General features: G+C 33.9%; 2 protein-coding genes across 4 annotated transcripts; one reads left to right on the top strand and one right to left on the bottom strand.

The window, feature by feature from the left end:
• The first annotated feature begins 1,507 nt into the window (after positions 1–1,507).
• Positions 1,508–6,991, top strand: LOC145073155 (putative ubiquitin-like-specific protease 2B). 3 transcript variants are annotated; one of them, XM_079019719.1, is made up of 14 exons: positions 1,508–1,888; positions 2,275–2,957; positions 3,058–3,127; positions 3,442–3,559; positions 3,628–3,675; positions 3,795–3,926; positions 4,210–4,410; positions 4,610–4,665; positions 4,780–4,873; positions 5,317–5,407; positions 5,646–5,765; positions 5,891–6,032; positions 6,273–6,376; positions 6,453–6,991. In XM_079019719.1, the coding sequence occupies exons 1-14, from the start codon at positions 1,753–1,755 to the stop codon at positions 6,807–6,809; spliced, it is 2,352 nt and encodes a 783-aa protein (XP_078875845.1). In that variant the 5' UTR covers positions 1,508–1,752; the 3' UTR covers positions 6,810–6,991. The 3 variants fall into 3 exon arrangements, with proteins under 3 accessions (XP_078875845.1, XP_078875844.1, XP_078875846.1); XM_079019718.1 differs by having other exon boundaries at positions 1,509–1,888; positions 2,266–2,957; XM_079019720.1 differs by having other exon boundaries at positions 1,750–1,888; positions 2,085–2,957.
• Positions 6,992–7,504: 513 nt separating this feature from the next.
• Positions 7,505–10,046, bottom strand: LOC145074272 (argininosuccinate lyase, chloroplastic-like). Its single transcript, XM_079020679.1, has 7 exons — positions 9,638–10,046; positions 9,227–9,490; positions 8,969–9,085; positions 8,739–8,887; positions 8,355–8,646; positions 8,097–8,261; positions 7,505–8,003 (listed from the first exon to the last, which is right to left on the bottom strand). Exons 1-7 carry the CDS (start codon positions 9,797–9,799, stop codon positions 7,752–7,754), a joined length of 1,401 nt encoding a protein of 466 aa, XP_078876805.1. The 5' UTR covers positions 9,800–10,046; the 3' UTR covers positions 7,505–7,751.
• Positions 10,047–18,186: the final 8,140 nt, after the last annotated feature.

Genomic DNA, 18,186 nt, shown 5'->3' with positions numbered 1-18,186 from the left:
CTCGCCGAGTCGGTCACTTACTCCTCGATCCGGATCCCGCTCGGACTTGCCGAGTTCCTCCTTGGACTCATCGAGTCTACCCTTTTAACTTAGGGTTTCCTTTCCTTTCTTGGCCTTCCTGACTTGGGTGTTACATCATTCTTTAGCCATTTTGACACTTTTGGTCATTGCAATCAATTTTTTTCATTTTTTAGGAACTTTTTAATATTTAAAGTTTGACCACAAAACTTTAACGGTTTGACAACTTTAGTCCCTTTTCTAAAAACTTGCTAATTCCTATCCCTTTAATTCTTTAGTCATTTAGACACTTTTGGTCATTGCAGTGAAACTTTTACTTTTTTAATAAAAAAAATGGTCCGCGGCAAAGATCGGGTTTTTCATCCTTGCACTTTCTACGTATGTCATTTTCTTATTTTGCTATAATTTTTCTATATTTGTCATCATATTTAATTTTTTTTTTTTGGTTTTTCCTACCCTCACCAAAGTTAACTAAAACAGTCAACAACAACGTCTATTAATCTATAAACAAAAACGACATTCAAATCAGGTGAACACGGCCCATGCGGAGTTTGGCCACAAAACTTTAACGGTTTGACAACTTTGGTCGCTTTTCTAAAAACTTGCTAATTCATACCCCTTTAATTCTTTAACCATTTTGACACTTTTTGTCCTTGAAGTCAAAACTTTTAGACATTTTCATAAATAAAAAAAAACGGTACCGGGCAAAACCCGAGCTTTTCACCCTTGCACTTTCTACGAATGATATTTGCTTCTTTTGCTATAATTTTTCTATAGTGGTCATCATATTTAATTTTTTTGGTTTTTCCTACCCTCAACAAAGTCAACTAAACGGTTAACAACAACGTCTATTAATCTATAAAGAAAAATGACATTCAAATCAGACACACACGATCCATGCGAAGCATGAGCAACATATCTGGATATTATTAAGTTACTCGGTTAGATTACTCAATTTCTAAAATCTACCATAATAAATAAGAATGATTTTGCCACATGTCATTCTCTCATTCAATTTGTCATATGTCATTTTGTCATAATTTAGAGATATATTTATTTTCCACTTGTCATTTATTTCATTTTCCATTTCTAATATATTATTAATTAGTTTCCATAAATTAAACCTATCATAATGATATTAATTTCAAATAAATTTACAATTTAAACCTTTATGTTTAACATTTTGTTATAATTAATCTGTTTAGTATACGGGTCTGTAACTAAACAATAATTTTAATTTATTTATTTTTTGCATGTTTTTTTTCTCATATTTTTTATTTATTTCAAATTTCAAATTCAAATAAATTTCTTATTTAATCGTTTCTATTTAACATTTTGTTTTAATCAACCCGTATAATATACGGGTTTCATATATTAAAAAAAAAAAAAACTTATGGTAAAAGTTTTAAAAGTTTTATAAGATTGACAGCAAAACTTAAAATAGAAAAATGATCTTTCACCTTCCTTTGCGTTTAAAATATCGCATCTCGAGCAACACATATCCACGCGCTTCTCTTTTCTTTTTTCTTGTCCTCTTAGAATTCGAATTCTGTTGTGGGAAATTGAATTCGATAACCCCCCCTGCAACCCATCAAAATCATAAGATTCCAACCATCCTTCAGTTCTCAATCATCATGATTCTCTGATCAAAGCCCTAATTTTGATTGCTCATTCGTCACTAAGTTTCCTTCGAAAACCCTAGTAGATGCATGCGTGCATACAAACTCACGGAAAATGAAGACTGTCTGTAACAAAAATCTCGATGTGTTCGATTTTAAAGATGAGTCTCCTCGAGTTGCTCGTAGGATTACGAGCAAGCTAGATAAAATTAGAAGTGCTGCAATTGACAAGTATACATTTCTCGCAACCGGTAAGTTTTTGTTTCTGAAAATTATCTGTTACATTCCCTCGTGTTTTGTTTTCTGCATCTTCTTTTGGGATCTCCAATGCGTCTCATGCTGATTTATATCTAAAATCTCAATCTTTATTACGAATACTAGAATCCGTGAAATGCTGTTGTAAGATGTGGAGCCAATCATTGATTTTGTTGATTTTCCTTTTTTTAGTACGTGGGGTATTTTCTGCCTAAAGATCGTTGGTTAACATTCTTGATGCTGATGATTTTTATCCAGTTAATAACTGCATTATGGTATATACAGAACAGGGAAGTGGAGGGAAATATTACTTACAAAAATATACTATGACTGTTTATATCAGATTTCTTATGTTAGTTGTTGTTTCTTGAAGCTGCTGCAGGAGAAAATATTTCAGCAGAGGAGCTTAAATATGTTCCATCTTTAGGGATTGATGCTATCAACATTAGTCACATGGCTACCACCCTTATAGAAGATTCTTCTGCTGTAATGGTGACTGATTCAAATGATGCTTTTACAGTTGCTGAACAACCTCCCCCTCAATCAACTCCAGAACTCAAAATTGGTTTATCTGAATCAGAGGTCAATGTAGCCACTACATCAGCTTCACCAAGCAACAACAAATTAAATTCAGTCATCTTATATCCGTTGCCCAATCTACCTGAATTCATATGTTCTGATGGTCCATCTTCAAGGTCTGAATCTCATTTGAAATCCTCACAGAAGCAGGATGAGGCAATTGAAATGGATCCAGATGAAAATGGAAGCTTGTGTGAGGGATCTTCATCCTCTTCTGATGTTTCTGAAGATGATGGTGTTGTTGTTGGAACATCTTCAAATCACTGCATAGCCAGGTGGGAAATGAACAGTGAAGATATAGGAGCAGTGGTGTTCTACCCTGATTACATGGTGTATCGTGACAGTTATTACACAGATTCTGTAATATCTTTTAATAGCAATTCGATCAAAATGGAAGCTTCAACCACAGATGGAGATGACAAAACCTTTAAATTCAAATGGGGAATTGAGGATATACTCCAGATTAGATCTTATTGGCATGAGCAGGTATATCAGTTCTATTAGTGTTATATTTAATTGTTTTCCTGTCTTATCTATGTCAGTATGAGGCTTTGAACTACTGCAACTTTTTCTGGATTATGTGCAGGTTGAAATGACAATGGTAGTGATTTATGTACATACCAAGGAACTTACTGAAAATGTTGATTGCAATTCAGGTTATTTTGAGAAACTTTAAATGCTGTTATTAGTTATTACCATAGTCTAGAATCTAGTATATATTGTGTAAAGATTCATGGGCTATTGTTGTTGATTCATAAATATATTGTCTTGAATCCTTTTAGTTTAAATGAGGCATGCATTTGTTAAGCATTTTTCAAACAAAAAGGGAAATAAGAGTAATCTGATTGATGTTGCTCTAATAAATCCAGTATTTAAAGCAAATATCATGAGTTATCTGCTTTCTTCCTGCTTAATTTGGGCAAATGAATTAGATTGATGCAACTAATTCTTTCTTTCCTTTATACTTCAGACACCAAGCTGAAATTTGCAGTTATTGGTTCTCAATGTCAATGGTATGAGAAACTTGAAGCAATAGCAAGTTTGAATGTCATATACAAAGATTTATGGACAAACATGCTTGATTCAGAGTGAGTTTTTAACCTTTATTGAGCAATATGCTTGAGTCTAGTAAATTCAACATGAACAATTATTGCAGGGATGTTCTTGGACATACCAGAGAACCCAATTCCAAATATCTTCCCAAGTAAGTAAAAAATGTTGGTTTCATGTGTTAAAATCCCTTCAAAATGGTTGTTTTGCAAATTAAGATAATGTATTTTTGCTTCTTGTATTGTCTTCTCAATTGTTATTGGATTCTTGCAGCTTCAGTCGACCTTTTGAAGAGGTTGTGTATCCAAAAGGAGATGCTGATGCTGTTTCTATAAGCAAGAGGGACTTTGATTTACTTCAACCAGACACATTTGTTAATGACACCATCATTGATTTTTATATCAAGTATGTTCATCTTCTCCTTTTGTCTCATAATGCTCTTAAGTAGAAAATAGGACTTACAAAGAGCCTGAATTTATACTGCAGTTAAATCTCCCATGGCAACAATAAATAGAGAAGGGGAATATGATAAGGATAAGGAATCATAATATCTGAACAACAATTCTCACTTTCTATCCATTTGGGATGAGTTATTACTTATTACAAGATCTCTTTTAGTGGTTTTAGTGAAGCCATTGATTCTAGAGTGTTTTTACTTTTTCCACTTAATAATGATTAAAATTTTCAGGTATTTGAAGAACAAAATCAAGCCTGAGGAGAGACACAGGTTTCATTTCTTCAACAGTTTTTTCTTCCGGAAGCTTGCTGATCCAGATAATGATCCATTTGATGCTTCTAAAGGGATTGCTGCTTTTCAACGTGTAAAGAAATGGACAAGAAAAGTTAACCTTTTTGAGAAAGATTATGTTTTTATTCCTGTAAATTATAAGTAAGTGGATAAACTATGTTTTAAACTTTTCTTTTACTTAAATTTTTAATCAATTACAGCATTCTACTTTCGATTTTTTTTTCTTGTTTAAGACATTATACTTTGAAAAATCTTTTAAAGTACAATGCTATAATAAACAAGTCAATGAAAGTACATTGCTTTTTCTTGTACTTAACCATTTACTAAATTATTTTTACAGCTATCACTGGAGTCTTCTTGTAATTTGTAATCTTGGAGAGGTTGCCACATACAAAGGTCAGTGTCATATATATATATATATATACATATATATATATATATATATATATATATATATATATATATAAGATTTAGGTCATGGTCATTTTTAATGGTTATGATTTGGTTCAGATGAAGATGTAAACAAGTCAATGAGAGTGCCATGTGTTTTGCATATGGATTCTATTAGAGGAAGTCATACAGGTCTAAAAGGCCTTCTACAAAGGTATTTAATCTTTCTTTTCTGGGTTATAAGTTATTTGAATAATCAAGTTTAATAAAATAATTACATTTGAAATTCTTTAAAGTTCTTTAGGAGGATAAAAGTGGCATACTTTTACATAGGGTTAAATGTAAAAAATAGCAAGACCTGTATTTTATTTGTTTAATATAGTTTTTTTCAAAGGCATGATGTTCTAATAAGAAAAAAGTTGGAAAGTACTATGTTGTAATAGAAAGAAATGAAATTATGATGCTAAAAAAAATAAGCAAATAAATGAAAGTTTCTTTGTTATTATTTTCATTTATTCCCTCGAGTATATTGCAAGTTTTTGTAATTTATATTGTTAGCAACAAATTGAGGTCGATATGTATTTCCATAGCTTTTTGCATGTGAAAAATTTAAATCATTTTTTTTTTTTTTGCACTTGATAAACTTTGACAATGCAGTTACCTGAAGGAAGAGTGGAAAGAGAGGAAACAGGAGGCATCTGAAGACATTTGCTCAAGATTTGATAATTTGAGATTCATTTCCTTAGAGGTATATGATCTGTAGTCAATTTCTTCAATGTGAAATAGGGCTATATATTTTATTTGTTTCTGTGAAAGTTCATAACATTGTGCATTCATTTTCTTTTCTTATCAAGGCATTGTACTTTGTAAAATCTACTCTATGATAATGTACCAATATGAAAAAATTGAAAGTACAATGCCTTTATGAAAAAAAATTGTCTATTTTTGATGTTAAGTTGTGATTTTGATTATTATGTTTTATGCAGTTACCACAGCAGCAAAATTCATTCGACTGTGGTCTATTCCTGCTGCACTATGTAGAACTCTTCTTAGAGGAAGCTCCCCTCCATTTTAATCCTTTTAAAATCACAGATAGCTTCAACTTTGTAAGTAGTCATCTTATCCTACTTTCAAAATTTATCCTATTAAAGCAATATCATCCGACTTCAAAGCAAGTTTCAAAAAAGTTGAATATAATTAATTATGATTTTGTAATTATGATTGGTTTCAGCTAAATATGGATTGGTTTCCACCTGCTGATGCATCTTTGAAAAGAGTAGTTATCCAGAAGTTAATCTGTGATTTACTGGAGAACCCTCATCAAGAACAACAATGCCACCTCACCTGTTCGACAACAACAAATTTCCCAAAAGGTATCTTTCGACTTTTGTAAATTTACCATTATTTCTGTCACTGTTATCTTTTATTAGGGTTATATGCTTGTTATTGGATCCTGCTTTCATTTCTTCTTATTAAGACCTTGTATACTGAAAAATCTACACATCCACATATGCCATAATAGGGTAGAACTTTTAAAATATAATAGAAAAATAAATGAAAGTTGGTTGGTATTTCTTGTATTTAGCCATTGTTGACATATTCACAATTTACAGATGATCCAAGTACATCGTTTGAATTGGAATCGTTTATGGGTAAACAATTATCAACAAATAATTTTGATGAATTGAATTTGAAGGGCTCTCTGACCCCAATCGAGGTAACTCACAATCATCAATCTATTATAATCTGTTATGTTATAGAATTTTAATAAAGGTTTGTTTGGGTATTTAAAGCAAGAAGAGGTGGAAGGAGGCGGGCATGGTTGTTCTGAAACGGAATCAGCAATCCAACAAGGGAGTGGAATGACGGTGGACAATGATTCCGATTCCCAATCATCACTGGAAACATCAACTTCCGGTTGTCAAGACGAAGACTCAGACTCAGACTCGGTTGAAATAGTCAATGGAGTGGATGTAGAAGAAGTCGGAATCGGATTGAAGAAGAAAAGAGATGAAATAACAGATTGCACTCAGATTGATGATGATGATGATGATGATGATGATACATGTATAGATATGATGGTGGTCCCTTGTGACCGGATTCCAACCAAAAAGATGAGAATTACACAAGAAGAATCAAAAAGGGTATGAAAGAAAAAGCTATATCTCTGATTTGTGAATACTAGTGGGTGATGCTGATGCAAAATAGGTAGGTAAAATGTTTGTTTTAGAGTTTGTGTTGAAACTACCCTTCCTTTTGGAGGGAGGGTGTCTTTTTAGTAGTAATACTAATGGCTGATTGATTAATCCAACCTAAAAGTCATTTCATTTCATACTATACTTTTGGCAATTGGGATGCATGCATTATTAGATTTGGAGGATCTTGATCAAGAAGCAATGAGCAAAAGTCATCAACTGATTGATGAAACTTTTCTAAGACTAAATTAAAGAATAAAACATACATCGGTCATTAGTTTAAGAGTAGGCATCGACTTTATAAATAAACAAGAATAATCCTACGTCGTGTAGTTATTTTTCTTATTTTATTTAGACCAGAGGCTAGTGGTATCAAAGTTTCCCTTCCTAAGTGGTCGAGGGTCCTATTGTATATAAAAGTAGTATGCTTTAAAAAAAGTTAGTGAAATGACAGTCGAATTGATGAAAGATTAAATGTGTTGTTGATAATGAAAACATTCAACCACCACCTCCTTACAACCCACGTGGGTTTTCTTTGCCATGTCAACACGTAACCTATAAAACCGAGAGAAAAATAGATACTTTGCATAATAATAGGTCATTGGCAAATTATACACGCTTAAAACATACAAAGAAAACCTTGCGAATCATTTAAAACCAAATCCAATAGTTCATTGGATAATAATGGCATCCCTTATTTTTATTGTTAAGCCCAAAAAGTTGGAAGGAGTTATTGGAAGAATAACCAGTTTACAGACATTAATTACAAACAAGTTATCATATAGTACCACAATCACAAACTCAAATTAAAACACGATCCGATTTTAAATTGCTAAAGAAGGCCCCGCTTCTACAACATTCGTGAAATTAACTACAACGTAATTTAACCGGATTCAGTCACAGATTAAGATCGAGCCTTGAAACCCAGAAATCTAGTTGAGCAGCTACACATTCAGAGCCAGTAGAACCATATGAGCTAAATTTCTTGATTGAATTTTCTACCCCAAGATAATCATAAACCCCTTCATCAAATATCTTATTAATTCCATGTAATTCATCAAGACTCAGCTCCCGAAGCTGACAGTTTTTGTAAACACACAATGCCACCGCCCTTCCAACTATGTCATGTGATGTTCTGAAAGGTATCCCCTGCAACGAAAAATGTTAATATTACTCAATTATCAATTAAAAAAAAATGAATTAATAGGGTTTATGTTATATATAAAATATAAATCGACTTGCCTTGTGAACAAGATAATCTGCAAGTGTAGTGGCATCAAGATGACCAGCTGGTAAAGACTTTTGTATTCTTTCATGGTTGTATGTGATGTTATGTGCAAACTCTGCTGATACTTCTAGCATTCCTATAATTGTTTTCACACTGTCAAATACAGGTTCCTTGTCTTCCTGTATTGCAATTAACCAAACAAAAAACTGAAGCAAAACAAAAGCAAAGGAGCTTGAAGGAATGCATAGTATAATAGTAGACTAATTATACACCTGTAGATCACGGTTGTAAGCAAGTGGAAGTCCCTTGCATAACACTTGAAGTGTGACCAAGTTTCCAAAAACCCTAGCAGACTTTCCACGAACAAGTTCCATCGGGTCAGGGTTTTTCTTCTGAGGCATTATACTGCTACCCGTTGAAACCGAATCACTTGGGGTGATGAACCCGAATTCCTCTGATGCCCACAACACCCATTCTTCACCAATCCGAGATAAATGCATTGCTATAATCGCGTTAGCAGAAAGAAGCTCCAAAACAAAATCACGATCCGAAACTGCATCCATGCTGTTTTTCGTGAAACATATCAGATAACAGATAACAGATAACAAGTAACAGAAGATAAAATGACATGATGAGCGAAGTTTAATCTATAATACCTGTTTCTCATAGGGGCAGTAAAACCAAGAGCATCTGAAGTCATGAATCGATCTATAGGAAGGCCAGTGCCAGCTAATGCACATGCACCTAAAGGGCAGAAATTCAACCTAACTCTGCAATCTACCAAACGCCCAGCATCACGTTCAAGCTACAAATAAATAATTTTATCAATTAAAAAGTTACACGATTGTTAGATTAAAAGTGGGGTAATGCGTATTTAAAACAAAACCTGTTCAACATATGCTAGAAGATGATGTTGGAGTAGAACTGGTTGTGCCCTTTGCAAATGTGTATAACCAGGAACAATAACTCCAGTGTTTTTCTTAGCTAAACTCACCAAAGCAACCTTAGGATTAAAAAAAATAATTAATAATTGGTGAATAGTTGTATTATGAAAAGGTACAGTAGCGTGATGAGAAATAAAGAGATGCACAAACAACACAAGAATGACTTATGGCAGAAGCAAAAATCAGGGGAAGTAAAAAACCTGAAGATGTTTAATATGTGAAATAATTGTATCAATAGCATCACGACACCAGAGGCGAAAATCAGTTGAAACTTGATCGTTTCGACTTCTAGCTGTGTGAAGCTTCTTGGCAGGTTCTCCAATCAAATCAGTAAGTGCTGCTTCGATGTTCATGTGTACGTCTTCTCTGTCAGTCCTCCATACAAACTCCCCCTTTTCAATTTGTTTCTCTATCTGATCCAGACCTTCAAGAATACTGTCCTTATCGCTGAAACTGATCAATCCCTGTTGAAACAATTAATATAAAAAGTAAGGATTCCAATATCCAAATTTCAGATTTTATTCGTTACAGACAAGCTGAAAACAAGCTCCGAAGTAGAAGTAGAAGATGAGATTTTGATTGACATCAAAATCGAAGTAGATGCATGATACCTGTTTGGCAAGCATGGAAGCATGAGCACGACTGCCCATAATGTCGTGTTTGTAAAGAGCCTTATCGAACGAAATCGATTCGGTGAACCTCTCTACAGCATCCGTCACTCCCTCCTCGAACCTCCCTCCCCATAGCTTTGCTTCCTTCGCCGGAGCCGTCATGTTCGGTTGTTGTGACGCGCAGCAGGATACAGCCGGCGGCGGATGACTTTTGCTTTGGGAAGTTAATGGGCACCGGAAGGAAAAAGAGAAGATTTGATTACGATGATGATTCGTTGATGATAAATTAGGGTTTTGAGTAGAAAGTATAGTGGAGGCCGGAGGGTGATGAAGGTGATTGTGAAGATGCGAACAGCATTGATTCCATGCTGCGGCGAGAATGGGAAATTATCAGGTGCGTGTCAAGGAAAAGGAGCGGTGGAACTCTACTAGTGTTATCGGGGTTTGACCTTTGACTTGACGGGGAAAAATGACTTTTTTATTTTTTTATTTATATTTTTTTAGGGATAACGATTGAAAGATTAAAAAATTTTTCCGTTATCTATTTGTCGTTGAATTATTGAAATTGTTTATATTTTACCTTTATGACTGGTTGTTACCGGTCGCCGTTCATAAGGGTAAAATGTGAACAGTTTCAATAGTTTAGTGACAAATAAATAATGAAAAAAAGTTTAGTGATTAAATATGAACAAAATCAAAAGTTCGTTTCCCTCTAAAAAAGTTTAATGACTAAATGTGAATAAATTTTCTATTGTATTATGTTTTAGCAAATTATTTATTTTTGTTAAATTCTAGCAACATTTGTTGATGAAGAAATCTATGAAATAAAAAAAAACCCAGAAAATATATTAAAGAAAAACGAAAAACCTAAACCGAAATAAAAAACCAATGGTTTGGCATTTTCCAAAATGAAAAATCAAAATTTCCAATCTGATTTTGGTTTTACAAAAAAATGAACCATTCTCACTGATGTGAATTATGACTATTGGTTTGACATGTGGAATTAAAGAACACACAAAGAACACGGTGATTTGAGTGTTTAAGAGATGCATTCGATTAAGAAAGGTGTTTACAAAAAAAGGATCTAGATCTAAATCTACATAATTAACACACACTAACACTCTCAATGTTACATCTCTCAAGCACACCTTTATATGTGGTATGAACCCACCTTATATAGAGGCGTTTACATGTATCTCACTCTCTCTCTCTCTCTCTCTCTCTCTCTATATATATATATATATATATATATATATATATATATATATATATCATGTCACAAGGGGGAATTTTGGATAGAAAAATTCCGAATTGAGCGTTTTCTTATTCCCTTTTTGGTTTTATAATCATTTTTCGATTATAAAAAGGGTGAGAGATTTAGATATGGAAATCCGAAAGTTGGAACTTTTGTAAAACCAAAACCAGATTGGAAAATTGTAATTTTTTATTTTGGAAAATACCAAACCATTGGTTTTTTATTTCGGTTTCGTTTTTTCGTTTTTTTAATATATTTTTCGGGTTTTTATTTTTTTTATTTTTTATTTCATAGATTTCTTCATCAACAAATGTTGCTACAATTTAACAAAAATAAATAATTTGCTAAAACATAATACAAGAGGAAGTTTGTTCATATTTAGTCATTCAACCTTTTTAGAGGGAAACGAACTTTCGATTTTGTTCACATTTAGTCACTAAACTTTTTCTCGTTATCTATTTGCCACTGAACTATTGAAATTGTTCACATTTTACCCTTATGACCGGTAACAACCGGTCATAAGGGTAAAATGTGAATGGTTTCAATAGTTCAACGACAAATAGATAGCAAAAAAAAAGTTTAGTGGTTAAATGTGAATAAAATCGAAAGTTCGTTACCCTTTCAAGTCATTATCCCTATTTTTTATTCTTTTTAACGAGCGAAGGGTCGTAGCTTAAAAAAAATGTGTAATCTAACTTTATAAATGATCATTTAAAAAAAAAACAACCAATATTTTTTTGGTAAAATGACTATTTGTTCCGGAACATAACATTTCGGAGTTGTGGCCTTCGTTTCAGAGTATCTATTCTGGAGTTCCTACTCTAACCTATTCTAGAGTTCCTACTCTAAATTATATATATATATATATATATATATATATATATATATATATATATATATATATATCCATATGTGCTTAAAACCTTACCTTCAATCAAGTAATTCGTAATTATCTCTTATAAAACTGTTTCAAAATGTGTTCCTTAGAGAGTAAGCCCGAAGAAAACTTTAGCAATATGTCTGTTTACCTTTACAACCTTAGGCGGACTAACACGCATACTTACACTCACATCAAAAATGATTTGATTGATCGTTTCGAAGCTTGTTTTGTGGCTATTGGATGAGTGATATATTCGTTTTTTTTGCACTTTTCTGTTGTTTTTTTAAATATATAATGTTTCTACATCTAAATTAATTCATTTTTGTTCCCAAAAAGATACAAGTCCATGCATTCATAGGCTGCTTCTTGTTTGTCATCTTCATAGGTATTGTCCCTCATAGAGGGGATTACTTAGAAACAATGTTTGTAGTGGTTGCTATCGACGGGAACAACCAGACATTCCTTATAGCATTTGGTCTGGTCGTGAAAAGTAATCTTTACTGTTGTACCTGGTTCCTCATGAGGTTAAGAGAAGCTTTGAGACAAGGTAGGGAAGTATCGGTCATAACAAATATGGACGATGCCGTTAGTTCTTGCATAGAGCATGTATTACCTGATTCTTATCATGGATATACTTCTAAAAGTGTGTTCAAGTATATGAGCATAAGAGGCGTATCTGGCAGAACATTACAACCATTGTTCTAGATGACATCCAACTCATATACTATGTCTGATTTTGAAGAAAGCTTCTGTCGGCTGACCTTGATGCTCATGAAATTCTTGCCAATATCGGTCAAGCGACATGGGCAAGAGCATATTTCCCTATTATCCGTTTGAATGTAATCAACATTGATGTTCCATAATTTTTTTTGTATTTTCGGTAAATTAACGCAATGTATCAATGATAATGCTTACCGAGTCAATTCGTGACTACATTCAACGGACTTTCCATGAACGCAGATTAATGACAGATAAAATATCTGGTGAAACATTAAATTTATTTAAATACTTGTACAATAACCTTATTTGATCATATTTACTTTTCAGCGAGTTTGACTACCGTACTCACCCTGTATGCTGAAATGGTGCTTCATAAAAGGATGCAAAAGTCTGTTCGGTGACAAGCAACAAAGATCCCGACAGAGATCCCGTCTCCGCTCCCATCTGACATTTATCGAATTTTTGATTTTAAAAAAAACTTGCCTTGTTGATATGAACCGTCATACTGTTCATGTGGGAAATGTCATAGTTTGAGTATAACTTGTAGTAATGCTATTGCGACATCACGTCATTCAAACATTGATGAAATACCTTATATGGTTCAGATATATTACCGGGCTGATGTGTTTTAGACTGCCTACCAGAAACAAACCGTGCACCCACTTCCCCCTCCATCAGAATGGGAAATACCAGACACTTTGATTGCAGTTTTATTGCCAATGTAATTGCAATTAATTATGTTTGTGATTGATTTGCAGTGTGTAATGAAAAATATTATTATTTCCCTAATATTTGTTACATATTACAAAGATAGAAAAACATAATTTACAAATACCATAGTAATACTATGACATCCCCAAATTCACGGTCATTTTAAAATTTTTATTTATGCTTATTTAAAAATCAGAGTATCCATTTTAAAGAATAATATTGTAGAATCTGTCCTCAGAAAACATGATAAATATATTATCAAAGCATTTTTGAAGAAATGTATTTTGTTTATATTAAAACATTGGGATATCATCATCAATACAAAAACATAAGCATAAATCGACCTTACATTCATTTACACTAATAATTTACATCTCCGTTAATCTCTCGGTATAATTTATCTTCGTATCGATACTTGTGATACAAATAAACTGAGTGGATCAGGTTGGGAAACCTGATGAGTACATAGGGTTTTCAACCCACAATAATATAATTATTATGTTTAATCATCAAACAATTAACCCAACTTCTCATCCCCATTATCTTCTTTATTCTTAAGGATCTACCTTAAGAATCATCTATCCTTCGTTCATTCATTCCTAAGGATTGTCCTAAGGAATAGACATGAAGTCCATCACTGCCAGGGTTTATCCAACAAGCACTAAGTCCATAGCTATCGATGTTATCTATTAGGCACTAAATCCATCAATGCTAACGTTCATTTGTAAGGCACTAAGTCCATAGCTGTCAGGGTTTGTAGAGTACATCTGGTGAACATGTTGTTCACAAACACCTACAGGTTCCGAGCCTGCTAGCGTTCTACGAGACTGTCTAGAATAGTTTGTGGTCGTCATCTATACTCTGCTAGATGACTGGATCATCATTTAAGTCCAGGCTTCTCATCATCTTTCACCTCTCATCATCTATATCTTCTTTTATCTCTCATCATTCATCTACCCATCTTTACCCAATATGTTTATAGTTATAAAATGCATATACAGTTTAAATCATGTAAAACATGTATAAATCGTTCATTTAGCATAGATATTAGGAACACAGATAATAAACACATATAAAATGTATTAAATACTATGTATCTATGTGTAAGATGAAAGTAACTATGCACTCACTCGTTAGAGTGATGACTCCAAACTCAGGCAACGCTTCACATTTAACAATTTTATTTTCGTTCGACGAAACCTAGTATCATTATCACTAGATTTTAGTCTAATATTTATTGCGACTAATTATTAACTTAAGGTCTACGATGTCACACCCCCAAACCTGATCGGCGGAAACGTCCGGGGGCGGGTGACTATCATGTTGTGTATCATAACAATTGAATATAATTGTTCAAAGAAAAACAACCAACATATATATATATATATATATATATATATATATATATATATAATTGGAATAGTTACATCACTTGAAAGTGTTTACATGTTTTCAAAATATCAATTACAATATGTTGTTCAAAAGAATGGATAGACGATTTAGCGTCCCATCATCAGAAGCCAATTATTACTTGTTTACTGGTTCCCTGAGAATACAAATTATTTGAAAAGAGAGTATCAACAATAAAGTTGGTGAGTTCATAAGTGTTTTGTACGAATGACTGTAAAACCTCTCGTTGTAATGTAATGTTGTTTGTTACCAGAAAATCCTATATTTTCCATAAAATGAGTTGTAGTCTTATATACACCCAGACCGAAGTGTATAAGTTTTTCACATACTTACGATAATGTTAACGTAGTTTTATTTATATATAAAACTATTTTAAGACTATTATTGTGTAAACCAAAAAGTGTCGTTGTTGCTTTATGTGAGTTTTTATAACTGTGCTGATGACCTAGATGGCTTGTATCAACATTCTTCAGTTGTCAGAATGTTATGACATTTGTCACCCGAGACCTTTCGGTCTAACTGTAGCTAACAATTAGGGTGCGGGATTTTCAGTCCTGTATAGATCTATACACAATATCACGCTCCCCACACAGGAGATTCTGGTTACAAAACAAGACTTTCTTGCGTACATTGTAATGTACCGTGAAGACAATGACTCACAAAGTGTGATCAACGAGTTTACGTGTTTTCGTACAAAAAAATGTTTGTAAATGTAACTATCCTCTGAGTCTAAGATAGTAGAGAAAAACGACGAGAAATAATTATATATGCATTTTATATAATTACACCATTTGCTCAACGGGTTACAAAGGGGTAAAGTTTCGTTAACTGTGTTCGTATAGTTTAGTATAAAATCGTGTTTTTATTCAAGATATATTTATATGGTTATATATATATATATATATATATATATATATTTCATAAGTATAACGAAGTGTTTGGTATTTGTTTCCATATCGTTATGTTTTTATCAAAACTTTGTATGTATTTAAAACACGGGGTTTGGTAGAAAAACCATTTCATGTTTTAACACATTTTGTAAATCTAGAAAATAAACAGATTTATATGATTGTGTTTTAATGTAAAATTTCTTGTGAGTTACTTGTATTCCCCCCCCCCCTAAAAACATAGAAAAAACTTGTAAAATGTAGGGCTATGAACTCACCTTATGTGTGATTTCGGGTAAACATCGGGATAGAAATAGTGACTTCGAGCTAGATTACGGGAAAGATTTCGTATCCTATTGGTTTTAAACACATAATAATGTGTGATTAAGATGATAATAATCATGAGATGTTAGCAAAAACACTAGAGTTATATAGGAAACTTACCAAAATATTAAGGAGTTAACACAAAGGATGAAGTTCCAGGGAGGCTTGATCTTGGAAGGTAACTTGATACTTGGGAGAGAAATTTAGAATGAAGTTTAACTGAGAATGGTTTAGGAAATGTGAAGGCTTAAATTCGTATATGTGAATACATATATGGGAATGGGATGAGTAAATTGATGAGAAGTGACAATTGAAGTGATATTTACTTGGGTAAGAGCAAATATCACCTTGGGAAGCTAAATTGACCAATCAAGTGGCACCACATGGCCCTTTTCAAGAGGATTCCGGTCAACATGGAGGGTATTTCGGCCAAGCATGAATGAAATCACACAATTATACACATTAGAACATGATTTTGGCCCATGAAGAGATTTCGGCCATAATGGGCCTCAAACTTAGAGTTTTCGATCATGAAAATCTCTTAAGCAGTTGTTTTCGGTCATAAACAATTGTAAACAAGTAGTTTTCGGTCCTATTTGGCCGAAAACTCAAAGATAGGGGTCTAGAAGTCAAAAATCTTTAAAACAATGTAATTGCTTTATCTCTTGTTGACCCTTTTGACCGCTTATGTATTATTAGTTTGTATTTCTGATCTCCTCATGCTTTACAATGTGTATACATATTAATATAACTTATATAAACATGGATTTCAATTTATATCAACATATATAAACATGCCCTCAAAGCTAAGGGTGGTTTGCGTGACAAGGTTACAATGTGTTTCTCACTTATACGTTGTAGGTCTTTTGACTTGGTTTGGATCAAAGTTTTCCAGTTGTCACATTATCCCCCCGTTAGAGGGAATTTCATCCCGAAATTAAGAATTTAAGTGGGACCTCAAGTGTTGGGAAAAAGATATGGATACTTCTGTTTCATTTGGTCTTCCCGTTCCCATGTGAATTCGGGTCCTCATTTGGCATTCCAGTGGACCTTCACTATTGGTATTCGGCTCTGTTTTGTTCTCTTGATCTCTCTATCCATGATTTCTATAGGCTCTTCTACGAAGTGTAGACTCTCGTTTAATTTGATTTCATCGAGTGGGATTACGAGAGTTTCGTCGGATAGGCACTTCTTTAAGTTGGATACGTGGAAGGTGGGGTGTACGTTGCTGAGTTCCTACGGTAGTTGAAGTTTGTAAGCTACTAGGACGATCCTTGGAAGGATCTCGAATGGTCCGACATACCTTGGATTTAGTTTCCCACACTTTCCGAAGCATATCATTCTCTTCCAGGGTGAGACTTTTAACAGTACTCAGTCACCAACCTAGAATTCTAAGGGCTTTCATTGCTTATCTTCATAGCTCTTTTGGCGGTCTCGAGAAGCTTTCAGTCATTTGTGAATTTGAACGATCTTCTTTGTTGTTTGTTGTATGATCTTGGGGCCAATGATAGTGCTACCAAGTACTTTCCCCCTTGCTAGTTGTGTGTCACCCACCTTAGCCCAACACATAGGTGATCTGCACTTGCGACCTTAGAGGGCTTCAAACGGTGCAACTTTAATTCTAGTGTGATAACTATTTTTGTATGAAAATTCAATGAGTGGTAAATGGGTATGCCAAGCTTTACCAAAGTCTATCACACAATCTCTCAACATATCTTACAATGTTTGGATAGTTCTCTCGCTCTGTCCGTCGATTTGTGGGTGGTAGGCTGTACTCATATCTAGCCCGGTTCCCAAGGATTTTTGTAGCGTTTGCCAGAATCGCAAGGTAAACCTGCTATCTCTATCCGAGATAATGGATATCGGCACGCCATGTAGACGCACAATTTATTACTTTATATAAGTCCTTGTTGGTTTGTCCATTTTGTCTGTCTCTTTTATTGTTAGGAAGTGTGCGGATTTGGTTAACCTATCAATGATCACCCATATAGTGTCAAGTCCACCCGTTGTCTTGGGCAACTTGGTTATGAAGTCCATGGTTATCCGTTCCCACTTCCACTCGGGTATCTTTGGCTGTTGCAATAAACCCGAGGGCTTCTGATATTCTACCTTGACCTTGGCACAAGTCAGGCACTTGCCCACATAGGTAGCAATGTCTGCCTTCATGTTTGGCCACCAATAAAGTTTCTTGAGATCTAGATACATCTTGTCCGAACCGGGGTGAACAGAGTATCTAGTCTTGTGAGCTTCGTTCATAACTACGTCTCTGAATCCACTAAACTTCGGTGTCAAGATTCGGTTCATGAGATAATGAGCTCCATCCTCCTTGACTTCGAGGTCCTTATCCATTCCCCCGAAAGGC

This window comes from Lactuca serriola, chromosome 9 (genome assembly GCF_051521515.1).
Source record: "Lactuca serriola cultivar US96UC23 chromosome 9, Lser_US96UC23_V15, whole genome shotgun sequence".
NCBI lineage: Eukaryota > Viridiplantae > Streptophyta > Magnoliopsida > Asterales > Asteraceae > Lactuca > Lactuca serriola.
This window is presented reverse-complemented; position numbering and strand designations above follow the sequence as displayed.